The following is a 20820-nucleotide window of genomic DNA, read 5'->3' on the forward strand; positions in this document are numbered from 1 at the left end:
AACAGTCCACACAGGCTGAAGGAGGAGGTGTCATAGGAGCAGTCAGTCCCACTGACTGCTGTGTGGTCAGAACACCCCAACACCCCCTGAAATCTCAGACAGTTATATGCAGTTTGTGGACCCTTCTCAGTGTAGCGCCCAGGCACAAGGTGACCCTCCCAAAGGCCCGTCACTTCTGGAGCTGTTTTTAGAAGCCTGAAGCTAAGTGCTTCTCTGGGCAAGGCTATAAAACGACTTTGCACAGACCATCTGCCACCGGCTCGGTAAATGCCACCTTGGGTCTCCATTAAATGCAAAGGTAGGAATCAAAGAAGGAGTGAAAGGCTGAGAATGGACTTCTTCCCATGACAAAAAAAAAAAAAAAAAAGAAAAAGAAAGAAAAAGAAAATATCCCAAAGTACTTTTTTCCCCAAAACCACTTAAATCACAACTTTTTGTTTCTGTTTTTGTTGGAGACAGGGACTCATGTAAGCCAGGCTGGCCTCAAACACCCTGCGTAGCCAGGAAAGACTTCAAACTCTGGGACTTCTTGCCTCTACCTCCCAAGTGCTAGGATTTCAGGTATGGAAGACTATAGGGGTGTGCTACCTCAGATGGGCTTTAATTACAATTTGATGCTCAGCTTCAGAATAGGCAAGGATACAAAGGAAATTTTATTCTTTTGGAGGCATATGTGACTTAGCAAACAAGAAATGCTATGAGCTACACACACAAAAAGAATCTGAAGGAAGAAATAGGCATTGAAGTCAGACCTCAGACCTCAGAGGCTGAAATACCCAAGTGGCTAGAGGCTCGATGAGGGCTATCCAGCTTATGAACATCTGTGTGCGGTGCAACAGACTGGAAGCAAGGCATTCCTGTCAAACAAAACGAATAACTTCCTACTTCAAAATGAGGATGGAAAAAAAATGCATCTAGTTTTGCTTTCAACTATGCCAGAAAATTCAGCTGAAAAAAGTAACTCCAAGCCGGGCGTGGTGGCGCACGCCTTTAATCCCAGCACTCGGGAGGCAGAGGCAGGCGGATTTCTGAGTTCGAGGCCAGCCTGGTCTACAGAGTGAGTTCTAGGACAGCCAAGGCTACACAGAGAAACCCTGCCTCGAAAAACCAAAAAAAAAAAAAAAGTAACTCCAAAGCTTCTCAGCTTCACAGAGATAAAACGGAAGCTTGGAAATCTGACACAGGAAACAGATGAAGTGTCATCAGTGAACCACTCTGATAGTCTGATTTACACTGTTGGTCAACATGCTTTGATAAACTTTGATTTACTTTGTTATTCACGCTGGCAGCCTCCAGCAGAGGAGGGGCTGCTGGCATAGGAAGCCACCGGCTGACTGGCTGTTGGCTGAAGATACTTTTTCAGGGAATGTGAAGTCATGCCACAGTCTGGATCTAAGGCTCAGATTCTGTCCCGTGGCTTGTAGGTTTCTAATAGTTAGAGATGCTAAGATCCAACTGAAATCCTGTGTTTTGGAAAGGGCAGTTCTCATCTGGTTTCATTAGCTGGGGTATATGATTCTTCTACTTAGGAGCCTGGCAGGTAGCCCTGTCCCAGTTCCCAGTGTCCCTCCTGCTGCACTTCCAGTCTCTCCTGCTACTTCCTTTCATTCTGGGCCCTGCATGCTTCTAACTAGAGTGCTAATCTTCACTTCTGACCTGGATGAAGCCTGATTGTTGGAGCACTGGACAAAACAGCTGAAAACACTACTCTGGAATAAGGGTAGGACCAGCATGGCTGTGAGCCCCAGCAGAGGGAAAAATCAATGGAGGACACCTGACTTCAGCATCGGTCTGGGCCCCAGAACAGAGACCCAGACAGGGCCTCTGCCATTTTGGCAAAGCTCATGAAGACCAGAAGGCAGGACACACAGGGAAGCCTCTGAGATGAGATGCAGGTGAAAGACAACGGACAGACAGACAGACAGTGGAGGAATTCTCCAAGTTCCACATCTGTTGCAGCTAGTTTCTATGTGTGTATCCACCTTAACAAAAAAGCTTGCCAATTAACAAGAATCAAGACAAAGCAACCTAAACTTCAGGAAACACAAGCCAAGACCAGGGCCAGTGAGAATGCTCAGCAGGTAACAGCATTTGCCTCTCATGTCTGGCAACCTGAACTTGTTCCCAGAACCCATGTGGGGGTGGAAGGAGGAACCAATTCCACCAAGTTCTTCTCTGGCATCCACATGCTTGGTATGGAATTCACCACCATGTCCGCAATCCCCTCCTACAACAAATCAATAATTCTTTTTTTAATTATAGAGAGATGACCACAAAAATCAGACGCCCCTAAACACAATGGAGTTGAGAAGACGCTGTGATGCTTCTGATGTTAAGGACTTTTGGGGATTCCTAAATAAATAAATAAGCTAGCCAGACAGACAGACAGACAGCTGGCCAAGTACACCTAGAATAAAAGGAATTTGCCGACAAATTAATTCAGAAAGTTACCAACTATTCTGTATAGAGTTCCTTAGGCAGATACTAAAAGGGTTGCCTCCAAATTAAAAATTAAAGAAAATCATAATAACAAACAGAAGGGGAGAGCAGAGGCTGGCGATGCTGGTCCGCTAGTAGAGTGCTCATCCAGCAAACCTGAGGCCGGGGGCTGGATCCCCAGCAGTGCACAAGTGTGCATGGTTGCCTGTCTCTCTGGGCAGCACGTGGGAGGCAGAAGCAGGAGGATCAGAAGGACCAGGTCACCTTTTACTTGGTTTGAGGCCAACCTAGGCTACGTGAGACCCAGTATATAAAGGAGCACAGCAACAGGGTCCTGGAAGCAGAGCGTCCTATATGGTAAGGAAGGGGAAGAGAAAGGGTCTACAGGAGCAGCTCTGAGGGTGGAGGGAGTCATCAGTCTAGGATGGTCCTGCCTTCTAGCACAGGAGCCATGGATAAGGAGTGAGGTGTAAGCACCTGCAACTAAAGAAACCTGAAAATGACTGCTTCAGATGTGCAGGGGTGCGGGTATGCAGGGGTGCAGGCATTCAGGGGTGCGGGTATGCAGAGGTGCAGGTATGCAGGAGTGCAGGGGTGCAGGCATGCAGGGGTGCGGGTATGCGGGGGTGCAGGCGTGCAAGGGTGCGGGTATGCCAGGGGTGCAGGCATGCAGGGGTGTGGGTATGCAGGGGTGCAGGCATGCAGGGGTGCGGCTATGCAGAGGTGCAGGTATGCAGGAGTGCAGGGGTGCAGGCATGCAGGGGTGCGGGTATGCAGAAATGCAGGTATGCAGGAGTGCAGGGGTGCAGGCATGCAGGGGTGTGGGTATGCAGGGGTGCAGGCGTGCAAGGGTGTGGGTATGCCAGGGGTGCAGGCATGCAGGGGTGCAAGGGTGTGGGTGTGCAGGGGTGTGAGTAAGCAGGGGTGCAGGTATGCAGGGGTACAGCACCTCAGCTCTCTCTGTTGCGATGAGATGAGATGAGCATATTCACTAGAGGATGACGATGCAACTGGATTTTAGGTAAAAATGTAAATACCAAGGTAGAAAGACCCATGGTCAAACCGAAGAGCAGCGTCTCTGACTTCATGCTAGCCCACCACACAACGTCCTTATAGAATCAAGCTCCAAGATACTGCCACTTTGAGGGAGGCTTCTCTGGTGACGCTGAATCCGTCTACTGTCTACTTGACAGGGAGACTGCTCACTGGCCACAGAACCTCTCTGTCTGAGGCCCAGAAGGGATATATTCATGGTCTTCATTCTGCAATTACTCGGGCGGATTCTGATGAGCCAGGCCGTTTGTGAATTGTGAAGCGGAACAAGCCTCCATGTTAGGACGGGGACATCTCAGTTTGGAGGGTTTTGCTATGTGACGTAGGCTGGCCTTGAACCTAAGATCTCCCTCTGCCTGGCTGTCCTGAGGACAGGGTGTATAGGTGCATGCCATCTTATCCGAGTTTTAAACATAAAACCTCATACACTAAAGGACTCCTGTCTGCCACAATATCCTGCCATCTTCAAAATGATGAAAATCAAGTTTGTTTTCAGATTATCTTTCTACCATAATTACAGCCTCGTTAGGAAGCATTTCCCCGAATCTGCTCATTCATGCATAGTGCCACAGCAGACCAGAAAACCTGCCAGGCCCTATTCCTACTCACCTGGATCACGCCCATGCAGGAATCCAGGAATATGGACCCTTTCGGTTCCTTGGAGATCTTCTCATCTTTATAAAAGTTTAGATTATAGGATCCATCGCCAAGTTGAATCAGGTGGAAAAACCGCCTCTTGAATGACTGAAGAAAGAAACACAGACAGTTCATCTTCCTAAATGGACAGTGGGAACTGGCAAGCCACCGGTACTCTTGAAAACCCAGCCAGCATTCTCTAAAGTTAATGGGATTCTAGCCAACACCACTGGTGACTGGATCCGCTGGGGAAAGACTCGCCACAACCGTCTTCCTGCCTTCCTGTCACAGGACATTGTTTCTCGCCCAGAGAGCTTGAAATTTTATGCAACCATCCAAAAGTACGGAGGGGACTTCCAACTTTGGATGAAGCCCCAGGAAGGCAGAGATCTGCTCTCAAATCCCCAGAGCCCTCACTCACACAACATGGCTGTCCTCCACTCATGACCTGGAAGGACTTTGGACCTCAGAATCCCCGCAGGCAGCACTTCCCTGGTTTGGTTTTCATCTCCACATTCACCTTACCATCCTCACTGTGTCTCTTCTCCTTAGGACTCGTCCTGCTCTCCACTGTGCAACTTCTTAAAACTACTTTTTTTTATTTTAATTTTTTTCCCATAGCTAAGTGTCTGTCTGTGTGCGGTATGTACATGAGTGCCGGTGCCTGTGGAAGCCAGAGGTGTGGGATGCCACTGCAGCTGGAGTGGCAGGCGGCAAATGCGCCAACCCCTGGGTCTCCTTTCCTCTTCTCTCCAGATTTCACCATCTTTCTTTTTGACCCTCACTTTGGCTTTACTCGACTCTGTCTCAGGATGCGTCCATAAGAGTGCTTAGGTTTACCTTAGGAGGTCTGAAAACACACTATGCACTCAAGACAAGGAAGAAAACCCCATCAGTGGTACCCCTCACCTCAGCCCTATGATGAGCTCTTTATGCCAGGGCTCAGGAGGCTGTGAGGGAAGCAGGAGGACAGGGCTGTGACAACAGTGGGGCCGTCACCAGGAAAGCATCTTAGGAGCCAGACAGTATCCCCTTTGTGGGTAAAAACAGCAACGCCTGTTCATCTGGGGCAGTCTTCTCAAGACTCAGAGAGAGGGCTGCACGTGAAGGAGAAGCGGGCTGAGGCGCTCTTACCCTCATCGTCACGCTGATGGCGCTGTTCATGTTGCCTTTGTACAGCCAGCCATGCTTGGTGATCCCGCCCTTCTGAGACCCAAGGGAAGCAGCATCCTAGGAAGGAGGGGCACAAACACAACAGCATCAGTCTTCTGCCCTTTCTCTGAGTGTCACCAGTAGGAGAATCATTCCACCTGTGCCACAGTGGGCGATTACCACTTTCTGGGACATTGATGCCTCAGTAAAGTCCAGTGAAGAGAAATGAGGGTACATTTCTAGAACTCCTGTTCTGTTAAAGGTCAGGTTAGTGCCAGGCCAAGCTCTTACTTTCGGGAGTTTCCTGAGCCGCAGACCACACTTAAACCGCTCAGTTGTGTGGCCCTGCCTGGTTTCATGAAGAGAGTTTTCAAACTACACTCCTCTGTGGTTAGACGACAAAAGGAAATTCTTGAAAATTTTTCCAGAGGCTTGGTTCGGGGAGAGATAAGCACAATACAGAACAGGACAGGGTGAGGGAGACAGGCAGAGCTACTCATAAATAAAAGTCTCTGAACTAAGACCTCTCCAGTGGGAGCTGGGTGTGAGGTGATGGGCACTGAGCCGTGGCCCAACACTAAAACTTTATTAGGCGTGTACCGTGCCATGGCCCAACACAAAACTGTGAAATCACTTACAACTTTTTGAGTGCCCCCCCCCATAACTCCACTGCACAGCTCTCAAGTATGGATTATATAGATGGCAACATCAGGTCACAGTAACAAAGGCTAGAGTCACTAGAGTGACTGTAAACAGACAAAGGCAACGTCACCTGCAAATGGCGAAGTCTTTTGTTACAGAATTGACATCTGCAGAAAGGCTTGGCTCCAGCTCTGCTTCAGTATTTGTAGCATTAGCACTGTTATTATTACTGAGAAAACACTTACCTGTCAAGGACTTCCTAAGCTACTAGGCACTCTTCATGTACACTTTCACTTGGTCTTCCTGCCCCTATAATGAGCATCTTAAAAAAAAAGGACTGAGCAGCCCCAGGTGGCCCAGAACTCACAATGTAGACCAGGCTGGCCTTAGAATCACAGAGATCCACATGCCTAGTGTGTGCAGGGATTAAAGGTATGCTCTGTGAGCACTCATGACTAGCAACACATTTCTGAGAATTAATTCTAAAACAGGTTGCTGCATGAATACCATTGTTGTCTATCAACCAACAGTCAGTACTGTACTCAGTAAACAACTAAGTAAAAGGGACCGTCTAAGCTCACACCGGGAGGACGAGAAATGCAGAGACCTAAGGCTCTGCCCACTTTTCTCCAAGAGTTAGGGAGCTTGTTGAAGTTACACAACCACTGGAGAGACAGCCATTTTACTTCTACCACCTGCCAATGAACGATATCCTGTCAGAAAACAATCTAAACTTAAGATCTTGATATCTTTCAACAGTGAGCCAGATCTGATCCAAGCCTTTGCAAATGATCTCAGAACAAAAGCACGCATCAGAGACCATGAGATGCTAAGCAGTCCAAATAAAACAGGGACCTTAAGTCAATCAATTCAAAAGTACATTTAAAAAAATTTTTTTCCATTGTTTCACTAAACATCCCAATTCCTGTTTGGGCTTAGAGGTCAGCACGTCCCTCAAAGCCCTCACAGTCAGTCTCGAGGGAGGAGAGAGGCAGGAATGAACAGAAACCCCACCTCATCTTTGTCGGCCTCCTCATCGACTTCATAGACGTGGACCGGAAGTTTATCCAGCTTGGGCACTTTGCTTTAAAAAGAAGAAAGAAAACTTGCTTAGTAATTGCATCACCAATAGTTTGTTTATCCATCCATCCATCCATCCATCCATCCATCCATCCATCCATCCAAGGAACAAGCCCGCAACAAGTCCAACTGTGGCCACTGAGATAAGGAGTTACACAGTCTACACCAGTGCTTCTCAAGTGGGCGAGCCACGGGACTCCTGTAGGCAGAGTTCCCACTGTGAAAATAAGCCACAGCCTGTTGGGGCTAGGAAGCCAGCTAAATGTAAGAAAATGGAATGGTTTCTGGTGAAACAACTGGATGGGACAATTTTTTAACATAAAATATGAGAAAGGGAAATAGGGTCACTGAGTTCTAATGATTACTGATGGAGGGTGAGGCGCAGTTATCGATGGATGATATTGACAACTATAACAGCAATAGCTACAGTTATGCAAACAGCTGTATGCTAGGCACACATCCTGGGCACTTTGCACATGTCCTCTGGAGGAAGGTAGATTAACTGGATCAAACAGGAATTATCTTCAAATCCCCAAGTGAACACTGAGCAGCTATCAAGCTCAGGCACCGATCAGCGTAGAGAAACTATTGGCAGAGAGTGTTCCCTCTGATGTTTAAAGAGTCGATCAGGAAGTTGACTGAACACTCTAAGGAGTGGCTGGGCCACACACATAGAAAAACAAACAGTGAGGTCCTCTGAGAAGAACACAAGAGGCTCGGAATCTCATAGGCGCACCCAAGCCAAAGGACAATGTAGTACCTTGGGTACTAAGATTTCAGTGGAGATGGTGACTGAAAACAACCTGTCACCGTTTGCTGTTTCCCTCTGCCAACTGTTTTCTGCAGACTCTCCACCCTGATTCCCTTTATGACAAACCAGCGTGAACACTATCACTTCTGGTCTGCTTGAGGGCCCGTTACAGCTTCAAGGAGGCAAGGGACTGACCTGGGAAAACACTGCTTCATACTGACTTTATCAAAGCAAAATGTATTTAATGTAGACAGTCTTCACACATTTCTTTTCCAAAATATTGTTTTGAACATACACACACACACACACATATATATATATATACACACACACACACATACACACATATACATATACACATATACACACAGACACACACATATACACAGACACATACAGACACACACACATATACATACATACACACACATATACACACACACACACATATACACACACAGACACAAACACACACACACGTACACACACACACACGCCACTATTCTCAAGAATACACTGGAGTCAACCCAGGGATCTGTGAACAGGGAAATGGATACTCATGATGAAATTTTTTTTCAGTAAAGAATGAATGCAACTGGAAATACTCACATTACGGAAATTAGTCCAGTCTCAGAAACACAAGTACATGCTTTCTCTCATATGTGCAGCATAAACTTTATACAGATACATAAAGCCATGGAGGCATAGATGACATAAAAGAATGTGCCTGGGGGATGTAAAGACGGACGCACAGGGATGGGAGAATAGGGACAAGCAGAACTGTGTATGTTTGGATGTAAGTGTGACTATGACCCAGGGGGGCACACACAGCCAGTGTGTCAGCAATAATGAGGGGGTGAGCCCCAGATAGTGGAAGTAAGTGGGTCTTGAATATAGAAGAAACAGAACAGTTGGGGGAGGAACAGAATACAGCCACAGGGGACTGAAGATGATCAGAGAGCATTCTATATGTGGATGAAATGTCATGATGAAAGCTGTCACTTCATACGATTAATAAATGATAGTGAAAGTGCTTGATTTAATAACCAAAACCACACTGCAGAACATTTCAATATACCGGCCTTGTCCCTTATATATCTCCATGAAAACTTTCTGGTTCTCCAGAGTTTCAGATCAGAATTAAGTCACCCATATGTCCTTACTGCTGCTTATCCATAGCAGAGTATGACACTGGGTCTATCGATCAAAAGCTATACCATGCACAGAATTTGTCTACAAGCATTCTCGAGAGTACTCTGACTGCACAGATGAGCACACACACACACACACACACACACCCACACACACACACACACACACACACGAGCTTACTTTGGAAGCTGTCGGAACTCTCCTGAGTAATCTTCATATTTATAGGTCACAAGATGCCAGTCAGAGTTGTAGGTCTTGATGCACTGGTGGGGGATTTAGAGGAAACAAACACAAACAGAAAGTCAGATAATGACTTCTGGGGAACATGAGGAGTTTTGGGAAGTCAGGCCCTAGAGACATATAAAAGTTCAGCTGTCAATCATCTAACATCACAGAGACTCCTGTGAGACACCAGACTCTGAACCAGTGAAACACGACCGTCGGGAGCAACTGTGTCAAGTTATCAATATCAACAACCTGACAGCAGCTTTCCTATGGCAACACTGAAATAGCAATAACTATTCCCGGCTTATAATCATTTGTTTTTATAAGAAATGGTTTATGTTGCTATGGTGGTTTGGATGAGAATACCCCCACAGGCTCATATATTTAAATATTTGGTCCCTAGTTGGTGGAACTGTCTGGGAAGGCTTAGGAGGCGTGGCCTTGTCAGACAAGGTATGCCACAGGATGGGGTAGAGCTTTGAGGTTTGAAAAGCCTGCACCATTGCCAAAATCTCACTCAGGCTCATACACGTGAATCAAGATGTAAGTTCTCAGTACCACACCTGCCACCATGCTCCTCACTACGATGGCCATGCACTCACCCTCCGAACTGTAAGCTCCCAGTAAGCTCACTCCTCTATAAGCTACCTTCATCATGGCGTCTTACTACAGCAGTCAGTGGAAGGGTTACCAAGACAGTTGCATATGATTTATTTGTGTGGGGAGGGAAGCACATGCCATTGTACTCATGGAGAAGCTAGGGGTCAACTTGCCAAGGTTGATTCTCTCCTTCTACCACGCAGATCTGGAAGATCAGACTCAGGTCAGCAGGCTTAGCAGCAGGTGCCTTTACCCGCTGAGCCTTCTACTGCATGGTGTTGGAAGAGGCCATATGTCTCTCTACTGGGACATGAGCGAGAATATCATGTGTGAACCTAGACACTTCACGATACCAACTTTAGAACTAGTGCTGTTAGTTACTAAAACCATTTAAATTTGTCCTCAGTTTTCTTCACATTCGTAAGTGATAAGGTGAGATTATGTGCAGGAAAGATGTAGACTTCAACTCACACGGCCCCATGACCTCTTTACCTGTGTACCTTTGTGTGTACATGGTCATGTGCATGCATGTGAGTGTGTGTGCACATGAGCTTGCATGTGTACTATACGTGGCACTCATTTCACTGCTAAGGCTTCTTCTAGTGTCACTATGGTTCACACACTATATCAGAACTACCTCACTACATGACTACAAGGGGCCAGCAGGGTGTCCTTCCTCTACCTTCTTGGGTGGCTGTGAGATTCTAGTTAGCTCTTGACATACACAAAGCTGATAGAGAAAAAGAACACATGAAAACCAACAAAGATGTATTTGTGTCATACCATTTTTTTTTTAAACTGGCTCGGCCTACCTTCTGTGGCCAGGCAGGTCTCCCAGTGGAGGGATAAGGACACCAATCCACCCACAAAACCTTAGACCCAAATTATATCCTGCCTATGAGACATGCAGGGACAAAAATAGCAGACAGAGGGAATGGACAACCAATGACTGGCTCAAATTGAGAACTATCCCAAGGACAAGAACCAATCTCTGATTATTAATGATTAACTATTAAATTAACTATTAATGATACTCTGCCATGCTTACAGACAGGAGCCTAGCATAAGGGTCCTCTGAGAGGCTCTACTCAGCAGCCAGTGGAAAGAGATGCAGAGACCCATAGGCGAACATTAGATGGAGCTCAGGGACTCTTGTGGGAGAGTCGAGAGACCCCAAAGAGGATGGAACTCCACAGGAAGTCCAACAGAGTCAAATAACCGGGACCCTTGGGGTCTCCCAGAGACTGAACCATCAACCAAAGAATGAGCATGGACCTAGGCCTCACCCCACACGTAGGTAGCAGATGAGCAGCTTGGGTGTCATGTGGGTCCCCTAATAACTGGAGAAAGGGCTATCCACTGGGCCACCTTGTCCAGTCTCAGTGAGAGAGGATATCTCTAGTCCTTGATGAGCCGAGGGAGGGAGGATCTGGGGAGAGGTCCCTCTTCTCAGGAGAGAAGGGGAGGGGGAGTAGGGAGGATGGGGTGTTCTGGGAGGAGAAGGGGGCTAATATTAGGATGTAAGTAAATTAATTTTTTAATAATAATAAAGTTTTAAAACAGAAAAAAATGGCTCACGAATAATGTTTTTTGAACAAAGCCCCTATTCTTATTCCGCTTCATTGACATCAATTGTTTTGTCTGCGTCACAACCTCCACCTGAGCAGCCACCAACTCAACAGAAACAACAATGGGTGCTTGCTTTGTTTTTTCTCTACACCCCCTCCCCCCCGCCCCGTAAGCATTTTTCTTGAAAAGATGCAAAGGGAAGGAAGTATGGGTATTCTAGATTATTCCTTGAAGGTGAAAGAAAATGAGAGAAGAAGGAAGAGCAAAGTCAGTTAGGGGAGGTGAGCATTCTCCTTTGACTATGTAACTGTAAACATTTTAATGTTATTGTAGCCTTAGGAATACTTTTCACAGTTTCCAGCAATACTTTCACACCTGGGCATCAGGTATGAACAATTCAAATTTACATTCCAAAGCCACCAAGTAAGGTTTGAAAGTCGCACACAGTTCCAGGTTTTCCACAGCGGCCCCCATGCAGGTGGGCCTGGCTCTGTGTGGCACACGCCCTTTCTCTTTATCTGGTCATGATGCTCTGAGCATCAAGAACTGCATCTGCCATCACTGAGGCTCTAACAGGACATCCTGAGGGACAGTGTGCACACAGCTAACTAAAAGCAAGGGGGTAGGGACAAAAAGTGAATAGTGTGAATATTTTCACGAATGAAATATTGTAATTCCGACATGTTCACAATCTTAAGCAAAATGGGGAATTATAAATATTTAAAATTATAAGAAACTGTGTAGTACGGACTGGGCAGTAAAGGGACTGGTCACCAAGCCTGATATCCTGAGTTCACCCCCCTGAAGCTCCATGGTAGAAGAGAATAAGCTATTGAAAGCTGTTTTTAGATCTCCATGTGTGTACTGTGGTGCACACTTGTGTACACTACACACACACACACTGTAAAATTACAAGAAACTGCAAAAAAAAAAAAGCAGCAAATATTCCAAATTACCTCAGCTTCATTCAAAAGCGCTGTTGCCTGTCTAGTTATGGGCACTGCCTAACTCTCAAGGCAGATGCACAGAGTAGAGCAAGCCCCACCCCGTCTGGCTCCAGAAAGTCTCAGACACAACAGATTCCATCAGAGATCTAACAAGAAAACTGTGTGCTCAAATGGGTAGGGACGTGAACCAGTACTTAATTCACCTTTCAAACTTGGGAACCTCAACAAGAATTTGAAGTTATAGTGACGGGCTCACAAAGGCATTTTGTTTTACAAGTTCATTGTCCTCCATACTGGAGGGTGGAGAGCAGATGGCAGAGGCCCAACACAGTCCAGTCACATGGGCTTTAGCAGCTCAGGGTGAAGCAGGGATTGCTTAACCTGCAGGGGTTAAATACTGAGAGGCTAGAGAGATGGCCCAGTGGTTAAGAGCACTGGGTACTCATGCAAAGGACCTGGGTTCAATTCCCAGCACCTACATGATGGCTCACGACTCCAGTTCCACAGTACTTGATGCCCTCTTCTGGTCTCTACTGGCACTGTATACACATGGTACATATGTACTCATGTACGCAAGCTCACACTCTCGCACACACACACACACACACACACACAAAATTAAAATAACTTTGGCTAGAGAGATGGCTCAACTTCTAAGAACACATGTTGCTCTTGCAGAGGACCCATGTCATAGCTCATAACCATCTATAACTCCAGTTCCAGGGACTCCAACACTCTCCTCTGATCTCCATGGGCACCAGGCATGAATATGGTATACATGTATACATGCAGGTTAAACACTCATGCACATAAAAGGAATTAGAAATCTAAAGACACAATTTCAAAAAACAAATCTTTAAAAAACATAACTGAGGGTTACACCCACTCACAATTTCTTAAGGAGTTGGGAGAATGAGTAATAATTTTAATTTTGCCACATGCTCTAAGACAGAAGTTAACAAGCATTCTGCAGAGGTCTACACAGTCATAACACCACCAGCCTTCAGGGCCACAGGATCTCTACATCTCTACTACAAGTTAGTTGTATTATGACTGCAGCCCAACATGTAAACAGATGGGCAAGGTCGTGTACTATTAAAACTTTAGTCATAAAAAATAGGCTGCAGGCCAGATTTTGCTACAACTTGCCTTTAAAAATATGTCTATGCCTATATAAACATCCCCAGTGTGTATGTGTAAGCCTATATAAACATACCTAGTGTATGTAAACCTATATAAACATCCCCAGTGTGTATGTGTAAGCCTATATAAACAATACATAGTATATGTGTAAGCTTATATAAACATCCACAGTGTGTATGTGTAAGCCTGTATAAACATACCGTGTGTGTGTGTAAGCCTGCATAAATATACCTAGTGTGTGTGTGAGCCTGTATAAATATACCATGTGTGTGTAAACCTATATAAACATACCCAGTGTGTATGTAAGCCTGTATAAATATATCTAATGTGTGTGTGAGCCTGTATAAATATACCTAGTATGTGTGTAAGCCTGTATAAATATACCTTGTGTGTGTGTATAAGCCTATATATACATACCCAGTGTGTGTGAGATCCTATATAAATATACCTAGTGTATGTGTGTAAACCTATATGAACATATCTAGTGTGTATGTGTGTGTAAGCCTATACAAACACACCTGGTACGTGTCTGGAATTACGGATACTAAGGTGGTAGAAAAGAAAATTAAGCGGGACATCATCATTACACAGTAACAGAACACCGCTTTAAACATTTTATACACAGACTTAATCTTTTCCAAAATCTCAAGTTAAGACAAAATATTGTTATTTAATTTGTCTTTACTTATAAAAGCAAAACTTACTTCCAACTAGGAAGACTGAGTCTAACCCATTTTTTAATATATTGGAGTGTGTGTGTGTGTGTGTGTGTGTGTGTGTGTGTGTGTGTGAAAGAGAGACAGAGAGAGGGAGAGGGAGAGAGAGGAAGGGAGAAACAGCACAGGTGTGAAGGTCAGCACAGGTGTGAAGGTCAGAGGACAGACTATGGAGTTAGCTCCCTCCTTCCTCTTGTGGGTTCTGGGGCTCACACTCGGGTCACCAGCCTGCTTCACCTACTGAGTCATCTTCCTGGCCCCCAAACTCATTTCTAAAGGATGAACCACTTCAAGAAACAAAACTGTAGCCACTTAGTTTCTTCTACCCCAAAACAGCAAGAGGAATAGACAAATACAACAGGGCAGGAAAGCCTCCCTATCTGGTAATGACTTCTCTTTGTTCAGATTATTATTTGTATGTTCAAACAAGGAGGAGTGTGATTACCTCACACACGGGTCAGGGAGAGTGAGATGTGGCTACACCTGGCTCTAGTCCTGACCTAAGTTGCAGAGACAGAGGTACCAGTGAAGACAAAGACCCCATAACGAACTCATGGATCAACCTTTACAGATGGTATTGATGACAAAGGGGTCAACAGCATTTCCACTTAAGAGGTAAGTAACCCTTTAGTCCCCGTCCAGTTAAACTCTGGAGACATTGATATTCGAGAATTACGAACAAGCCCTCTGGACATTCCCACCCATTCTATGCTCTGACAATGTCTCATCATAAAACCGCCATTACTTCTTTGACACTATTTAGAAAAATAATGAGAGTCAAGGAGACGTGGTTAGGTAGAAGGAAATGTCTTTACAATGTCCAGGGCGCAGAGGAAGTAAAAACCTCACCTCAGTGACAAACAGGCTCTGTGCTTCCTCCTCTGCATTTGCAGGGACCGTGGAGCGTAAGTACCGCCCCTGCCGCCTCAGGATGGCCGTCTGTGGACAGAACAGAAGAGCTGGTGAGGACAGAAGGCCACGCTAATGGTGCAGCGGATGGGCCTGCAACAGGGCCAGAGCCTATGAAGTCCCTCCAGACATCTGCAGATGAGGACAGGTGCCTCCTGAGGTCACTTTGACCTTCTAAGTTCCCATTCCAGACGAGGTAGCAGTGCAGGCTCAATGACCACTAATTACTAAATGAATCTTCCAACTAAGAGCCTCTCCTTGCCTCTGAAGAGCAGAGCTATTCTTGCTTCCGGAGATTTCAGTCTTACAAAAAATTTTAATTTTATTAACATTACACACTAAAAACAGTGGATCTCATTATGCCATCTCCATACATATATACTACATACTGAGACCGTGTTCACAGACATCTTTGTGACCCTCTCTTGTCCTTTCTCCAGCTAGCCTCTCTTCCCAGACTCTTTAAAAAGCAAAGTAACAAACAACAACAGAACACCTCTAGATTCTATGACAGAAAATTGTGTGATGTTTGTTTCCTGAGTCTGGCTTCCTTCTCTTACCACCCTGAGCTCCATTTCTGTGAAAACACTGGGCTGTTGTTCTTCATGGCTGCATAGTACTCCACTGTGAACGGCAGCAGATTTTCCTTATTTGCCCAGGCTGATCGGCAAGCCGGCTGTTGTGAAGAGTGCTACAGCAAACAGATATCAAGTATCTCCACAGTTCACAGACTTCAGTAACCTACGCATAAACCCCAGGAAAGTCACAGCTACATGCTGGGGTAGGTCTATTTCTAGATTTCCAAGGAATCTCCATGCAGACTTCCATAGTGGCTGCTCTAATTCCCTGTCCCAGCAACACTGAATATGGGCCCATTTCTCCCCCAAAGCATCACCACCATTTGTTGCTTGCTTTCTTTCTTTCTTTTTAAGATTTATTTTATTCTATGTGCTTGCGTGTTTTGCCTGTATACATGTATGTGCACCATATACATGCCTGGTGCCTACCGAGGTCTGAAAGCATCAAACCCCTGAAGCTTGGGTTAGTTACAGACGGCTGTGAGCTTCCTCGTGGGAGCTGTGGGTGGGGTGAGGTAGAATCTATATTTGTTTTCCCTGGTGAATACTTTCAACATTTTTTCCCATGCATTTATCAGCCATTTGTACTTCTTCACTTGAGAACTCCTGAATTAGTTTCCATATTAATTGGATTATTTTGTGTGTTTAATTATTTCAGTTTTTTAATCTGGAGATTAATTGTAAGGAGTAGCTGACAGGCTCTCTCTCTGCACTGTGGGAGGCTCATGACTGTTAACTGTTTCTTCTACTGTGTTTCTTCTATTTCTTCCTGCAATCCCATCAATTATTGCTCTTGGCTGTCTTGTCCCTCAGTTTCAGATGTCCAGATCTTGCTCTGGGCTGTCTTCTCCAAGTTGCTCCCCTGCTCTCATGTGCAACACGCCAGGCTTTGAGAGATACCTTAAACCCAACATGTAGACAGTGGCTTCCTTCCTATAGAAAGCAACATTTGTACCTCCTGTCCTCCACTCAAGCCCTGTGCAGGTGAATTCTTCATCCATTCTGCCTCCAGGGAGTGTCTAAGACCCAGGATCCTTGTTTTTAGTGCATATTTCAAACAAATTGTGACCTTTGTTGCAAAATCACTTTCAAGGAATGCTACAGAAATATATTCTCATACACAAGATCATGTCTATCCAGACTGCCAAACCTGTTATGAGCCAGCCATGATCAGGACAGAGGAAACTGCCCATCAAAGCCTGTGCATGGCAAATGAGGGCACACGCTGTGTCCTTAGACACTGTTTCCTTAGCTTGATTTACTTGGCTCTTTCCACATCTTAAAAATATAACTATTTATGTAAGACCTTCACCAAAGGGTTCATCTGAAGAAAAGATGACTGTGACCAGCATCACCTCAAGCCCATTTCTCATCGCAGCACCAGGAAGAAAGAAAATTTGTTGTAAAAATTTTCACAGAATTATGAATGCAAGAACCTGTCATTACATGACATTTTTCCCCTAACACCCTTCTGGGGTGAGAAAAATAACTGCCAGTAGGTCTTTTAGATTTTTTTTTTTTTAAATAGATAAAGGGCTGTTGTGTATGTATGCTCTCATCTGAAAAAGAAAACAACTTTAAATCAACAGAGAGACTCAACGCCAAGCATAGTTTTTCTCGTCTATAACTCTGAAAGGCTAAGGCATGAGGACTGCTGTATGTTCAAGGTCAGACACATACCAGAGCAGTGTCTCAGAGGGATAGGGGTGTGTGTGTGTGAGAGAGAGAGAAGGGGGGAGACAGACAGACAGACAGTCTTGATTCAAATTTGTGGCTACATACCAGCCATTGTGATCAATTCCTAACTGATTTTGACCAACCACTCTCTGCCCAGATATAAATGTTTCCACCCACTAATGACTTTATTCAAAACAGCACATACAACAGAACCAGGTTAGATGTGCTTCCTCAGCATAATCTAGTTGAAGTGTATTTTTTAGTATTTCTTGAGCTACATTGTATCCGATCCTTTTGAGATCTCCTCTAAAGAAGGCTTCAGGTGGCTGGACCACATTGCAGACATGCTGCAAAGGTGGACCCTATTTCCTCTTCTTCTGCAAACAGGCTGGACTAACCAAGCGTAGAAGTCATTGTGCACATGCCAAAGGCAGACTTCAGGAAGGCAATCAGACTCCCTTTGTCTTCCTAAGCTAAGCTGAGCACCATATGAAGAATTCTCCTGTCTCTGCACCTGTCAGACCTCATCTTCCTGTGGTGGACACTGCTTAGCATAGAAATGCCATTGGTCAAAGGTCTATGACACACACCAGCCACACATGCGGCCATGAACACTGTCAGCCACAAATGGGGCATGTACACTACACCCACCCAAAGATTCAAGGATGGATGACATTGGAGGAAGGAGCAGGAGGAGGGAGCAGAAAGGCTGATGGAGCCAGAGGTCGGGGAGGACTGACTAAAGGAGAAGTGTCTTCAGGGCCTGACAGGATCAGTGCCCTCATGAACTTACAGTGCACACAAGACCAAACCAGCTGGCATTCTAGCATGGAAGGAGGAGGACTCATAGCTCCATCTTTAGCTGAAGAGCTGCTGAGAGTTGACTGTTGCCAGAGGCCCTGGGTTAATCAGATTTCCTTAAGGGTGTAGGCCCTGGTTGGTGATCATACTTCAGTGACTAGTCCTACAATCCATGCAGATGCAAGCAGCACAAACTGGACTCCAACTGAACTCAGTGGGGTTATATGGGTTATATGGGCATGAAGTTGGGGTGGGATGGGGGCTGAATGTAGGAAGATGTAGGGCAAGGAGTAAGCGTAAACATGATCAAACTACATTATATTCATGTAATTAAAATACATTGTATACATGTAATGAAATTCTCAAAGAATGTTAATTAAAAATTCTACTACCTTGACACTACTTACCGAGAAACAATATCAGATGGCCATAGAGAAGGACCATGTTATACAGAGAAAATTGTCCTGCTATCCCAAGGCACATATATCATATCGACGAGGAGGCCATTTTAGATGTGGCCTCCCTAGGTAAAAGCTAAATCGGAAGAACCACTGAGCTGAGCCTTGATGGGTTCAGAACTGTGAGAAATAATCGATTACTGTATTAGTTACTAGGTTTTGGTTGATTGGTTACTCATTGTGGTTGTAAGACCGCAGGCACAGCTCTACAGTACAGTGCTGAAATGCTGTACTGATCGTGCAGAGCATTAAGGACCTGGTTTCCACGATCACCTCCTACCCAGTCAGCACCCTAAAGACATCAAGTAAAATAGATAAGAAATAAATATCAGCCAGACCCCAAGGGTAAACTGGGATGAAAAACATTCTACTAATCATTTTAAAACCTAGCATAAAGAATTACCTATTATCCCAACCTTGTCTGGGTCCCTGGCCTTCCTCCAGACATGGATCTAATGGCTAAGGGTGTAACATTTAATAAAATGCATCTGCCGCTCTTACTGAGCACATACAGTCTGACGGAGGAGGAGGAGATACGTTTATAGTATGATTAGTATTCTATCTAGAAGGACACGCAGAGAAGACCAGGGGATTCTAGGAAAAGAGCAGAGGGTCTAAATCCAACAGAAGACAATAGTATCAAACAAAGTGTATCTAGGGAAAGATGGTGAAACTGTGAAGGAGGAGTTCAAATTGTACTCAGAACAAACGAGAGAGATAACCTCACCCTGGTGATGGAGACAGAGCACAAACAGGTTAAGACCAGCTTTGTTAAGGAGTTAGGGCTGGATTAGGAATGTAGCTCCTTTGGTAGAGTGCTCGCCTAGTATGGACAAAGCCCTGGGTTTGCTCCTGAACCACAGAATCTGGGCCTGGTGGCACATGCCTGTAGTCTGGAAGGTGGAGTCAAAAGTTCAAGGTCACCTTCAAATGCTCAACAAGCTCCACAAGCCTGGGTTCCATGAGATTATGCTTTGTTTTCATTTTTAAAGGCCTAGAACGAAACATATTTGCTATGTCAAAAACTGTCTTTGAACTCCAACTGACTTCCGATTAAACCCTAAAACCCTACCACTTTTAATCAATCGGGTCATAGAAAGAACAGGAGCTGCACAGTAAGAGCATCAGGTTAGACCCCGGTGGGTCTGGTGACTTGTCACGAATGGAGCAGGCACCACTAATGCCCCGAGCTCTCCGGTCCTCACTGTCTTCACTCAATTCCAACCACAGCAATCCACTTGCTTATAACGTGCTTCCCATTTCAACATTTCTACCAGGAAGAGATGCAAAGCCAACAACACTTAGATGCTTTATTGTACTTTCTGATGTACTTTTAAAGTAGTATTTTGCTTTTATTGTGGAGTCATCAAATGAGTGTCGGCTCCCTTGAGTCTGAACAACCCTGGTCACATTGGTCAAAATCTGGTCTACAGACCTGAAAAGCTGATATTTGACCCTATAAATTGTTGGCCTTAAAATAAATGTCCCCAAGACTTGTTTTAACAGTTGATTCGATTATCTACTCTAATGCAGGCATATGCCTTTTCCTCTGAGGCCAAGAGACATCTCTTCTTACTTGTAAATGTTTCAAGAACGAATGAATAAAACAGTCAATGGGGATAGAAAAGGGAAACTGCCAATCACCATCCATTACTTGAATATATGGCTTTTCCTATTAAGACAAAAGCTCTCTGATCCATTACAGAAACTGACAAGGGATGTCCATAGCACAAGCAAACGTTCTATTTTAACCTCTCTATAGATTTTGTGTACTAAAAGTCACATTCAGACCATACTCTATGCCAAACCAATTAACATTACATTTCTATAGTTTCACTTATTAGGCCTATAAAAAAGTCCAAGTCTATCTCCTAAGAGTTATACTTAGTGAGCACCTAGGCCCTCTAACAATGGGCGGAGTTTCTTTCTAGTACTGTAGAGATTCTAGTGGTTGTGTGGAAAGCTCTTACCATATAGCAAGGCTGGCCTGGAATTCATAACACTCCACACGGTGGCCCTTAGTTCATGATCTTCTTGCTTCGGCCTCTGAGCACTGCTGAGACTAGGGGTGTACACAACCACTCAGAGCTTGTCGCCTTATTTCTATCCATTAAGATTCTTATTCCAGCTAAAGGCTGGACCAAAAATCAACATCAAAAATGGCAAAGAATAGCAGAATAGATTGTTCTTTCCCTTCTCCTTGCTCAGTAACATTATGCAAATTACCTAATCTGTCACAGTTTATTTTCCTCATCTATAACAAAGGGGACAACCACTACTCCTTCTCTGGGG

General features: G+C 44.9%; 1 protein-coding gene across 32 annotated transcripts in view; it reads right to left on the reverse strand.

The window, feature by feature from the left end:
• The window catches only part of Dock9 (dedicator of cytokinesis 9), a 254311-nt gene that overhangs the window by 111847 nt on the left and 121644 nt on the right, over positions 1-20820 (reverse strand). For all 32 annotated transcript variants that reach the window (XM_085828875.1, XM_085828880.1, XM_085828874.1 and 29 more), the window contains 5 exons: positions 14955-15044; positions 9086-9168; positions 6937-7006; positions 5263-5358; positions 4102-4236 (listed from right to left, as the gene is read on the reverse strand). In XM_085828875.1, coding sequence (XP_085685001.1) covers positions 4102-4236; positions 5263-5358; positions 6937-7006; positions 9086-9168; positions 14955-15044 — 474 coding nt within the window. The remainder of the gene's footprint in view (positions 1-4101; positions 4237-5262; positions 5359-6936; positions 7007-9085; positions 9169-14954; positions 15045-20820) is intronic.

This window comes from Mus caroli, unplaced genomic scaffold, assembly GCF_978045245.1.
Source record: "Mus caroli unplaced genomic scaffold, Mus_caroli_1 scaffold_12, whole genome shotgun sequence".
NCBI classification, from domain to species: domain Eukaryota; kingdom Metazoa; phylum Chordata; class Mammalia; order Rodentia; family Muridae; genus Mus; species Mus caroli.